This window comes from Danio rerio, chromosome 10 (genome assembly GCF_052040795.2).
Source record: "Danio rerio strain M-AB ecotype USA chromosome 10, GRCz13ab, whole genome shotgun sequence".
Lineage (NCBI taxonomy): Eukaryota > Metazoa > Chordata > Actinopteri > Cypriniformes > Danionidae > Danio > Danio rerio.
The window spans coordinates 22527970-22540393 of record NC_141030.1 but is presented as its reverse complement, the minus strand read 5'-3'; the positions used below and the strand labels follow the sequence as shown (position 1 = coordinate 22540393).

General features: G+C 37.2%; 1 protein-coding gene across 10 annotated transcripts in view; it reads right to left on the bottom strand.

Moving 5' to 3' along the window:
* Positions 1–1732: 1732 nt before the first annotated feature.
* dpysl2b (dihydropyrimidinase like 2b) overlaps positions 1733–12424 on the bottom strand; it is a 51077-nt gene continuing 40385 nt past the window's right edge. For 9 of the 10 annotated variants that reach the window (XM_087269491.1, XM_087269495.1, XM_087269489.1 and 6 more), the window contains 3 exons: positions 7815–7994; positions 7068–7233; positions 1733–5208 (listed from right to left, as the gene is read on the bottom strand). In XM_087269491.1, coding sequence (XP_087125617.1) covers positions 5117–5208; positions 7068–7233; positions 7815–7994 — 438 coding nt within the window. In that variant the 3' untranslated portion in view covers positions 1733–5116. 10 annotated transcript variants of the gene reach the window in all.

Genomic DNA, 12424 nt, shown 5'->3' with positions numbered 1-12424 from the left:
CTAAATAAACTTGAATAAAATTTTTTTATATCACTTGCAAGATGTAAAAACAAACATCTAAGCCTATTCCTTTTAAATGTATATATTAAGCCTATCTATCTTCCAGCCTGACCAGCTAAGACCAGGCTGGAAATGGCTGAAACCAGCCTGGACATGGCAAAAACCCCTAGGGGTTCATAGAGCTCTATATCCATGCTGGTCAACCAGCTACCCGCCAATCAACAGGTATAAGTTCTTGTTTTTTCGGCAGGTAAGAGTTAACAATTGTATATAAAACCATCTCTCCAGTTGTGAGAAAAGGGTGCGCATACAAAAAAGAAATAAACAAAAGGAAAAAAAGCAGGAACCAGACGACGGCGTGTCTTGTTTGGAAGGTACTGTACGTATGGTTTCTGTTACACTGACTGTAATCATAATGAGTTGAAAGAATCCAGCCATTGGATGTTGTTTTAATAGCACCAGGCCCAGAAGTGTTGCTATGACGTGCTTCCGATGTGTAATGTGTTGCCAGTTGTTAAGCAGTCTTCATAGTGACAGTGGTAAAGTAATGAGGTCAGCAAGGAAAAAAGAAAACAATCATAACACTCATGAGGCGATAACTAAACTTATTGAACACAAGTATGAATCATAAATGATAACCCCATTCCAGCACAAGACAGACAGGGAATAACGTATGTTTGTGTTTCTCACAGAAACTTGGAGTTCACTCACAAACTTCATAATAGAGGAGGGAGGAAGCACTATTTCAATGTACCTCCGAACTCGTTTTATAATAGTTTCTCAGAGGAATGCAAAAGTTTTGAGTGAATAAAAGCACAGATGTCATCTCCACTATTTATTTAGGGCCTCTGTTTTCCTCACTTTGGGACTACTGATCGTGTGACTGTAAGTAGACACGCGCACACACACATACACACAAAAACTAAGTACTCAGTATGCGAGGGTAAACCCTGTGAGCACTAGAATGAATCTGAACTTGTGTGTGTTTCTGTGTTGAGTCACAGAGGAAAAGGCAAGCAATGGAGAATAATGATACAGGCCAAGATTTGGCAATGTGTAAGAGGGAAAAGAAAACAGCTGGAGGACGGGTTTATGAAATGAAAAACAGACTATTAAAAAAAAAAAAACAGTTCAGCCATCGCTAATCCATGTTGAGATTTAGGCAAGGCACATTACACCCATTTAAAGCCTTGTATCACCACGTTTTATTTCCTATAATGCCTTCTTTTGTCTGGGCTGAACGAGGTATAGCACCATCCACAAAGAGTTTTGTGGGATTTAGTCATTCTATTAGCTTTTACGCTAATCTACATGTTGAGAGTAAAATATTAAACAGTAGAAAACACATTTAGAATTTTCTTAAGGGAAAACAAACCAAAGTATTGATGACTCATTTTGCTCTACACAGCTTTTTGTCCAATCAAATGCTGTCTGCTATGTCCCTCCCTCAATGCTAAGTGCAACCAGCTAGCATTATCAAATACCACACTATTATTAATGGCTGTGATGTACCTAAACGTATGTTTTTTTTAATGCAGAGACAATCCCTTCAATGTGTCCAATAAAAACATCAAAAACCAGGAAAAGCTGAGAATATGTTAGCTAAATTAGCTAACCTAGCTGCTCAGTTCAATGCCCTTTGCATTTAGAGCCTGTTTAGCAAGTTTTCTGCCCAACTTGGGTGGAAAACAAATAAAAAAGCAGAAATAAACACCAAAACATGGAGCTGCCATAAGAGCAGTTGTTGAAAGTCACCGTTAACTTACTCTCTTTTATTTTTTGACACTTTCATAACATAATGTAGCATTTTACTATGGCACTAAAATGGATGTCAACATTAAGAACTGCGCTGCGATAACTCACACTCAGAAAGCCTGTCAAAAGCACGATGACAAGTTAAGAGGAAAATCTGGCACCTTTGTATCGGTTTACCGGCTATTTAACATTGAACAGCCTTTCAATTGTTTCAAACGAAAAACATGAATAAGCTCATGTTGGAGCGAGCAGCACATCTCAGGCACAGCTTGGAGTTACAAAGATACAAAAAAAGATACATTAGCACATCGGTTGACATAGAAAGTAGCGGCATAGTTTCTTGTAAATCCTCACAACTCACATGACATACTGGTACTGCGCTCCAACCGAATCTACACAAACATCCATCTTGGGGTTGTTTAGCTCTTAAGTATATGTCAGTTAATAAGTACTGTATATGCGCACAGTTGAATACATAGCCTTTCAAAGTATACACATAGGCTATATGTACACTAGACACATTCATTCCTTTCCAGTTTTCCTGTTTAATTTTGCTTGACAATTTCAGAGATAACATTTGGATGTGCTAGATATTTTCACTGTTTTTAGTTTTACAAAATGTGGTGGCAAGTTAGCCTCTAAAGCTATAGGCTAACTAACCATAAGCAAACCATATTTTACCTCAGGTTCTCTTTGGAGGGTTGACAGCCCATATTGTCTTCTTCCATTAAGCCAGGAACATGTTCACTGTCATGTTTTTATTCTTTTTTGCACTTTCTTTTAGGACAACAAAGCCAGAACTAGGTTTCAGGAAGTCAGTCGCTAGTTCAATCACTGTTTAGGAAGCAATCTGACGCATCAAGATTTTTAGGATTGAATCATAACAGATTTGTTAGAAAATATGTGTAGTCTGAACATCGGTGTCTTGCTTTTCAAGTTTTGTTGTTAATGTTTTGTCCTCATTTCTTTTTCTAAAGTAAAATAACAGCCTGTTTTTGTGTTGACACCCTGTCTACAAACTAAGTAGTGCAATGACAGCTCAAAGTATGTGCAGTAGCGTAGAGTAAAATGCGGCAGGGGCCCCGATCTAAAACCGAAGAGTGTGTGTGTGTGTGTGTGTGTGTGTGTGTGGGGGGGGGGGGGGGGGGTTATGCTCATCACAGGACTTTTAGAAACACAACCACTGTTCCAATGATGGAATCATCATCCTGGCCATCATCATACGCACTATATACAGACCAGGGGTGGCACTGGGGGAGGGGTGGCATTTGGACGATTTTTAGGGCCCATGCCGTTTTAAGGGCCCCAGAGTTACTATTAGGGGCTCCCCAATTAACCAACACCACCCCAGCCTGCTCTTCATTTACAACTGCGAGATGTCGCCACAACCCACTCTATCTCGGTCTTTACTTTCATTTCGTCTTTGATGCCCCCTTCCCCCTTTCCATGACAACATCAGCAGCATCCTGATACAGACCCTCGTGTACGGTGACAATCTGAAGTATATAGGAAAGTAACGGCATACAACATAGATAAAGCTAGCTTTATGCATTACTTAAATGAGTAGTATAAATGGGATTCAGACACACTACGTCATGGCCAATTACAGTCAGTTGTGTTGCTTTAAGCCTCATTCTAACTACGAGCGACTCGCTGTGACAAAGTGACAAGCAATCGTTCATTTCAATGGACAGTGAGTGAGTGACTTCCGGCGACCTCTGTCTAAGCGAGCAACAGTGACCGTTGGCAGTCAGGTGGGTGTGGCAAGCGACACAACAAAGTTGAGAATCCTTCAACTTTATGCAAATAAAGAACGACTTTCTTGAGCGTCAGCCAATAGTAGCACTAGTAGAGCCCACATGATCCTCTCTTAGCTTGGTGAGAGTCCGGTTGTATTCGTGCTGTATAGACTTACACAGACCTGCATTTACAGCATGTCACCACCCAGAGCAACAGGCAGCTACAAAGTCGCTGCTAGTGTGAATGAGGGGTCACTCCCATATCTCTTCTGAAGTTGTAGGACATCCTGGCACTTCTCACCTACAGTTTTTCGAATACCATGAATTCAGACAAACTATTCCGGTCACATTGTGTTTTTCAAATAGTATATAGTAGAGACGGATGTAATTTTGGATGCTCTGCATGTGTGCAGGACTAACAAAAGCTGTATTAAATAAAAACAAAAATGTTTTTGCTCATATCTTTTGGAGCAAATATGTAGACACTGGAAATGAATGAATCGTTCTAGTACACATATGTCTGGTTATGCTTTTACATGGAGCATACTTTGCAAGATTATGTATCCAGCTTTTTTGTGTCAAAACTTACATACTTTTGGCTTTAGTTTGGTAGTAAAAATGAAACTAGTTCCACAGCGTCACAAACAAGCTGTTCTTTAAAAGTGACTTTAAACCAATAAGTAATTCTACATTGCGTCTTCTTTAGCTAGCACCTCCTAAAATCCTTTTATTAACAGCTCACCGTTTCTTCACAGCCAAACAAAACCTTGACATTCTCATATTCCTAACCTTTAAGAAAGCAGCGCGATCCAAAAAAAGAGTTTGAAGCCAAAAAAAGGATGTTTTTTCAGCTAGAATGACTTGCGCTCTTCTTATTTTCTCCAACATTGCTAAGCTGCTTGTTTTTACATGCGGTTTCTTCTTCAATAACATTAACAGGCTTAATTTAATATCTCTGGTTGTGAAACGACACATGGTTTTTAATTAGCGACCACTGGAAAAGCTTCCTTTTATTGACTGGTACAGAAATGATCGCACTGAATGCCAAGGAAAAGGGCACGGGTGGAATATAATCTAATGATGACACTGATGTAAACTGAGTACAAAGTGTATAAAAAAATCAAATAAATTCCTAATTTAATCGACTTATAGCCACAAACAATGAAACTAGAAACTCAGTATGCTAAACCCTTGCTCTTGTTAATGAGTAAACAGCTTCTAGTACACACACTTGATCCCTCTGATTTCCAAAAAAACAAATAAAGTTAAATACAAAAAATAATAACATGACTCGTGGCGGGTAGAAGGTACAGTATAAAAATCATACAATCAGAAGTGCTCAAATGTGGATGGTGGATTTGTTTCCTTCTCTCTTCATATGAGGCGAATACTCTTTTTTTTCTTGTCTAGATGTCTCCTTTAGGAAGTGGTGTAGGGTTGGGAAAGGGAAAACAATGGGAATGAGGGTGAGAGATCAGGGGTTGGGAAAGTAGAGAGTGCAGAATCATAGGCCCTGTGGAGGGTTCGGTTCGTGATTTGATGCGGTGGTTTGGGCAAACACCTTCGTTTATTGACACCTCTCTCCCCCAACGCCCTGCCCTCCTGTGGGATGGAGGACTAGTTTAGCCCAGGCTGGTGATGTTGGCTCTGCCACCAGGGGGTGCCACAATGCGTTGGGTGTTGCGGCGAGGGATGTTGTCATCAACTTGAGCACCTGAAATTATATAAATTTTTTAAAAATTGCACAAATGGTCATGTCCACAAGTACGCAGGTATTAAAAAAATCTGAGATTTTCACGCTTTAATAAAAAAAAAACTTCCACATGACAACGCAAAAACACACTCTGATGTAGGGATAGGCGATTAATTGAAAAATAATCTAAATCAATATTCAGAACCTATTATTAATCAATTTTTTTCTGTTCAATTTTTTCAATTACTTTCCCTACCGCGTGCGGAATCACGTGACCCTGCTCTGTTTACACTTTCGTTGAGGGCAGCGTAAGCTCTAATGCAGCCTTCACTGTGACTGATGCCGATGCTGACCTCTCAAAAAATTTACTACACATTGCGACAAAGCATAACGCAAGCTCTGTGATTAGTCAGCTTGATAGTGTTGACGTGTGTAGGTGGCGCGGAAAGAAAATAAATAAATAAATAAATAAATAAATAAATAAATAAATAAATAAAAGAGTTGTTCATGAATCTTAATCGAGTTAAAATGTTCAATTAATCAAGAATTTAATTTTTGGCCAAATCGCCCAGCCCTACTCTGATGCATGTTAAGGGCACGCCGAACCAACAGGTGGAGATAATGACGCTTTTATACTGGGTTCACATCAAATGGGGAATGAAGTATTTTTGCGAGTACATTGCAAATGTGAGAACAGAGGTGGATTAGCGTCCCACGGTCGAACAATGTGGAATATGTTTTTTGAACGTTAAAAATTTGCCTCATTCACGTCTTCGCATTTAGTGTGAACCCATCCTTCTTGGCCAACCAGAAAAGAAAAAATAGCGTGTACGCTGACATGAGGCAAAAACCCCGGCTGAATTGTCCATAGAACCACACTGTACCCAGAGTTCCGAAAAATTTTCACAGAACTACAAACTACAGTTGAAGTCATACTTATTAGCTCCCCTTTGAATTTTTTTCTTTTTTAAATATTTCGCAAATTATATTTAACAGAGCAAGGAAATTTTCACAGAATGTCTGATAATATTTTTTCTTCTAAAGAAAGTCTTATTGGTTTTATTTCAGCTAGAATAAAAGCAGTTTTAAACTTTTTAAAACCATTTTAAGGTCAACATTATTAGCCCCTTTAAGCTATATTTTTTTGATTGTCTACAGAACAAACCATCGATATACAACAACTTGCCTAATTACCCTAACCTGCTTAGTTAACCTAATAAACCTAGTTAAGCCTTTAAATGTAATTTTAAGCTGTATAGAAGCGTCTTGAAAAACATCTAGTCAAATATTATTTACTGTCATCATGGCAAAGATAAAATAAGTCAGTTATTAGAAATGCGTTATTAAAATTATTACGCTTAGAAATGTGTTAAAAAAATCCGCTCTCTGTTAAACAGAAATTGGGGAAAAATAAAGAGGGGGGGGGGGGGGTGTAATAATAATTCAGGGGGCCAATAATTCTGACTTCAACTGTATGTATTTTTATTATTGTATTTCGTCTAGCTGCCAAGCAAATATTTCTCATTTTCATGTAGTCTAACTTGATTTGCTATAATTAATACATAAAAAAATTACTAAAACACAGAAAACATGACTTAAAATTAAAAAAAAAAACACGGAAAATGTTAAAACATTAATACATTCTCTAAAACAAAATAAAAACTTATTGTACCTTAAAACAAGTACAGAAAAGCTACTACAATAAAATCCTTGATTAATAGGTTCTTTAATGAATGTAGCATAAAAATATGTCAGTTTAAAATGAATAACCACTTAAAGAATGAATTTCTCTAATACCAGATAGCAAGGAATGTTGTCCAATTGGATAAATGATCTCTATTGACTTGCGTAATGTGTGTTGTTGTGAAGTGCTCACTCACCAGAGAGGCTGAAGCCGGACTGGTGCAGGTTGCGGACGGGTTGCCCGGGCTGCTTGGCAGGAGAGGTTTTAGCAGAGGAAGCAGGCGTCACAGCTTTGGGCGTCACTGACACTTCACAGACCGGCCCGTCGTACAGACCCCGCGGGACGCCCCGCAGTTCAGCAAGCTAAAACACCACAGTGCAACAACTTATATTTTCAGTAATCTATTTAATTATAATATTGAAATGGTGAATGTAATCATAAAAATAAATGCTACTATTACTAATAATTATTTGAATAGAATAGTTAAAAAAAGTATATATATATATATATATATATATATATATATATATATATATATATATATATATATATATATATATATACATTTTATATATAACATTCTATTTAATTATTATTTATAAATTATAATACATTATACTTTGAATAAAAATGCTAATGACAACAATAAAAAATCTTTTGTATTGTACGATTGAAAGTAAATGTAAATATTGTAAGATTTTTGAAATGTAAACATGTAAATATATTAATAAACAATAATAAGTCAAAAACAGCATTTACAGAATAAACAGCATAAATTTTTGTTATGGATACATTCATTCATTTTCTTGTCGGCTTAGTCCCGGAATGAACCGCCAACTTATCCAGCAAGTGTTTACGCAGCGGATGCCCTTCCAGCCGCAACCCATCTCTGGGAAATGTTATGGATACATATTTAGTTTATTGATTAATGTGTGTAACTCACCCTGCTGCGGGCCTTTATCCTCTTGTAAACGTAGTCAGGGAAGGGTTTGCGGGATATGAAGCGTCCGGACCCTTCAGTGGTGTGCAGGGTTCCTTCCTCCAGCACGATCTTGCCCTGACTGATGACCACCAGGGCCACTCCACGCACCTCCATACCCTCGAAAATGTTGTACTCCACTGCCTGCAAAACAACAAACAGACCGTCAAGCAGTGACATCACTTTTCACAGCCTCCCAAGGCTGATTGTTGTTTTAATCAATGATCAAGTAATCGATTAATCAGTTATCGATAAATGATGGTTCAGTGTCTCATTGGCAGGATGTGCAAATGACACTCAAAAAAAAAAAAAACTCCTCACACAAATCAAGGGATTTTTACTGTAAATATTAAACGCTAGTAGGATTGTGGAAAAAATCAATTAATAGAAGCATTTAATATGTAAATGTAATGACAAGTATACAAAATATCAAAAGCGCCTCTCGGGTATAAACACGATCAGCCGGTACATGTGCGCGTCCATTGCTGCATCCAAACACTTTTGCCAGTGAATTAGGGTAATTAGCATGCTTAGAACAGCTTGGACTATTTGGAACAGTACTTTGGGTTTTCCCATTGACTTTGACAGTTTGCAAAGGGTATGAATAATTTTGGACATGTCACTTTTTGTTCAAATGTAAATAAAAGCTGAGAAATATATATATGTTTTCCCACAAAGATGCCTCTTGTACATCATCTTTTGGGATAAGCCTGTGTCATTTCCACTCAAAAAAAGAAAAAAAAAATTGTAAATAAAAAAGCTTGTAAATAAAAGTATCTTAAAGTCAGAATTTGCCAATAATTTCGGGTCTGAATCTAGCATCAGCTTACAGAATAAGAACATTATTTTCTGAACGTTTAACTTGTTGATGCTAATGAGGTCAGAAATCATTTCACAAACACTGCTGTTCTTCTGGAGGTTCAGAAATGCAGTAGAGCGAAAGCAAGGCATGTTGTAAATGAAAGGGAGGGAAAGAGGGAGGAAGTATATAACGGTTTACAGGATGTGTGTGTGTGAGTGTGTGTATGTTGGCTAAAGTGTGACCACCCTTCTAAATGCTACTGGCGGTTTCCTAAAAGCAATACAGAGTGTCCCACAAGACCTAAAATCAGCATGAGGCTATTCACTGACTCTGATAAACCATGCACACACATATTCCATTAATGCAGGGGTGCCCAAACTCTGTCCTGGAGGGCCGGTGTCCTGCATATTTTAGTTCCAACCCCAATTAAACACACCTGAACAAGCTAATCAAGCTCTATCTAGGTATACTAAAACTTCCAGGCAAGTGTTTTAAAGGAAGTTAGAGCTAAACTATGCAGGACACCGGCCCTGCAGGACTGAGTTTGGACACCCCTGCATTAATGCATCTTTGCTGATTAAATGTAAGATATTCTTTAAACTTTTACAAACCTATACTTTTAAAAAAGCAGTTTCAGCTTTTTTTTTTATTTCAGCAAATAACTACTTTTAATAAATATATTCTGTTTTCTCAATTGGGGACATTTTTTCCCTGATTCTACTATAATTTTACAATTTAAATAAAACATTAATCTAAAATATGATTATATTTAGGGCGACACGGTGGCTCATAATGTATCTGTGTGAATGGGTGTGTACGTATGTTGCCCAGTACTGGGTTGCAGCTGGAAAGGTATCCGCTGTGTAAAACATATGCTGAATAAGTTGGTGGCTCATTCTGCTGTGGCCACCCCAAGTGAATAAAGAGACTAAGCCTAAGGAAAATGAATGAATGAATGGATATATTTTAAAAGTAATCATTACACAGCAAACCTATCAAAATTAAACTACTGTACACCTATTATACCTATAATGCATTGTTTAGGGGGAAAAAAGATCATTTTATATTCATAGAAAGTGTATTAAATGCAAGTAAAGTGTTCACTTTTAATGTTTCAAAAACATTTTATAAAAATAAAATATTAAAATATGGGCGATTTAAAGTTGGATCTTCATTCAGTGTAATACATACTTATGTAAAAATTAAACAACACTGTCAAAAAACTGACATATTTGAGAAAAACCTAGTGGCTCGAAGCATAATATTAGTACTCATATTTTTGGTCTACAGTGCAACATTTAAATAGAATCTTTAATAAGTCATAATATTATTATAGTTCTACTAGGCATGGGCTGGTATACTGTATGATTCTGATGGTTTGATAACCTTGGATAAACATATCACGGTTTCACGGTATTGTGATCACTGCTCTAAACCATATTCATTTTTAATGTCTGACTAAAAAACTAAACTTTTTCCCATTTGAACACAACATATTTCATTTTAATAAACATTTTAAATATTTTGGAGCAGTAGCTAAACATGCCAGGCATAATCATTCAAATGTATCATTGCTGTCTTCATTAATTACAACAACACAGATGTTTTACATGTTAAAACAGTATCTTTGGATATCTTTTCTGCTGGAGATACTGTTGTTCTAAAAAACAAACAAACAAACAAAAACCTAATAAAAAAATCATACATATACCGCAGGAACGGTATAACAGAAAGTTTTAGTGGTTTTAAAACTTTGACTTTTCCAAACTGCGGTATACCTTGAACAGTTATTATCCCATGCCTAAGTTCTATATATGCCTGACAAGACAATGCCTGCCTATAAAGCCCTTTTCATATTTGACCAACACACTAACGTATTAATATTTACATTATACTAACACACTATTTATGATTTATCTTTAATATATAATATTTATCCTAGTTTTACTAATAACATCAATCTAGGTTTTAAGATGTTTAGATCTAGAATAAACATAATATCCACTAGACAAAACAGCACAACCCTGGAGAGCCAACATTCTCTTAGCCCACAAACATAAACGTAAGACATTAAAATAAGATCCTGATGCCGATGTGTTTCTGTTCCTCCTCCAAACCAGGAGGGAGACATCAATTACCCAGCAGAGCTGAGAATGACATCACCGCATGAGTAAGCCCACACCCAACATTTGGTCAACATAACCAGTGTTCACTGGTCAAACCACTGCTACACTACACTGACAGAAGTACGTTTCACCACAACACTTAAACACAATCAATAATGTGGAGCAGGGAATCATGCACTGCAGAGACCAAAGTACCTCCAAGTATCTCTATTTAATAGCACATTTTTAGGCTGGTGAAAAATGGCAGTTTTCTTCTTTACATGAATGGTTGAGGGCAACTGAGAGAGCTTTACTTTTCTAACTGTTGTGAAGTAAATTCCAGAACCAAATGTAGTACCTACTTGAATAGCGTGCAATCCTGGCTGCAGCGATGGTGTTTTTTTGGTGTTTTCTTGGTAAAGAAAGCAGCTCTGCACTCATAAACACTACTTTAATATATATCATTAAGAGGTCAAATGTTTTCTAAAGTAGTTCACACTGCACAATCTTTTCGCTTGCTGACAGGCAATCATTGACAAATTATTAGGAATCCCAGAATCAGATACAATAGAGAATCTGTGGCCAATGCCTGACATGCTAAATATCAGGACCTGTCAGCAAAACAAAATCATGTTATATCAAAGTGTCCTGACAGAAAAACACATCGGCGATGACCTACAGCCAATCAGAAAGCAGAGTTCGGGGAGGAGTTACAGACTGCATCCAAATAAATAAGTAGTATTAAAAAGAAAACAGGCAGAAACATTAGCCGCAGCAACTACTACTGGTACAGGAGCCAATCAGCCATCGGTATAAACTGATTTTTCTCCGAGAGAAGAAGCTCAGACCAGACGTGTGCTTTTATGACAGTTTTTTTTGGTCAACAAACAAACTGGAATCTGAGCGAATACTAGCTTTACAGACATAAGAAGTATATCCACATAAAGCTGGAAATTTCTACTTTTAAATGAACCAACTACACTTGAAAACTAAAGGGTTTTGGTTTTGTTATCTCTATGAAACTAACGCGAGGTACAGTCCGTCCTGTCAAACACACATCACATGACAGAAACTACTCAAACCCCCACAAACTCATAAATAAGAGTCGCTGTCAATTCTGAAGGAGATTCGTCATCAAGAACAAGTTGTGAGTAACTTCAGAGGAGCTGCGCGATCAGAAGATCATTATCCAGAGGATGATAATGTGTAACACGGCATAAATGAGGTTAGTGTCGTGATCTCGTTCCTTTCTAGTGGGCATTTGCTCGGGCAACCTGAAAACATGCTGATTTTTTATTTTTTTTGAACATTTAGACTTGAAACTTATTCTGCTGTTATGTGATTGGTTCGTTCTTTTTCCTATTTTTTGCTTTCTTTTTCTTAATAGGTGAATCATTAAACAGATGCAGCTATTCTTATGGCATATTTAATGAGCTAGTAAGATGCATTCGAGAGACTTTCACTTTCTCCAGAGAACTCATGATAACAACGTGAGCGTGATTATTGAAGTGCTTCTGACATCAAAACGCGAGAGTGAATCGCGAAAAAAACAGAGCAAATGATTGTTTCAGTAACCCAAACCATGATCAAACTGCCATGTTTAACTATTATCCTCACCTTTTGGACTACTATGAACTCGGAATGATGGAATTACTTTCTAACAAGAG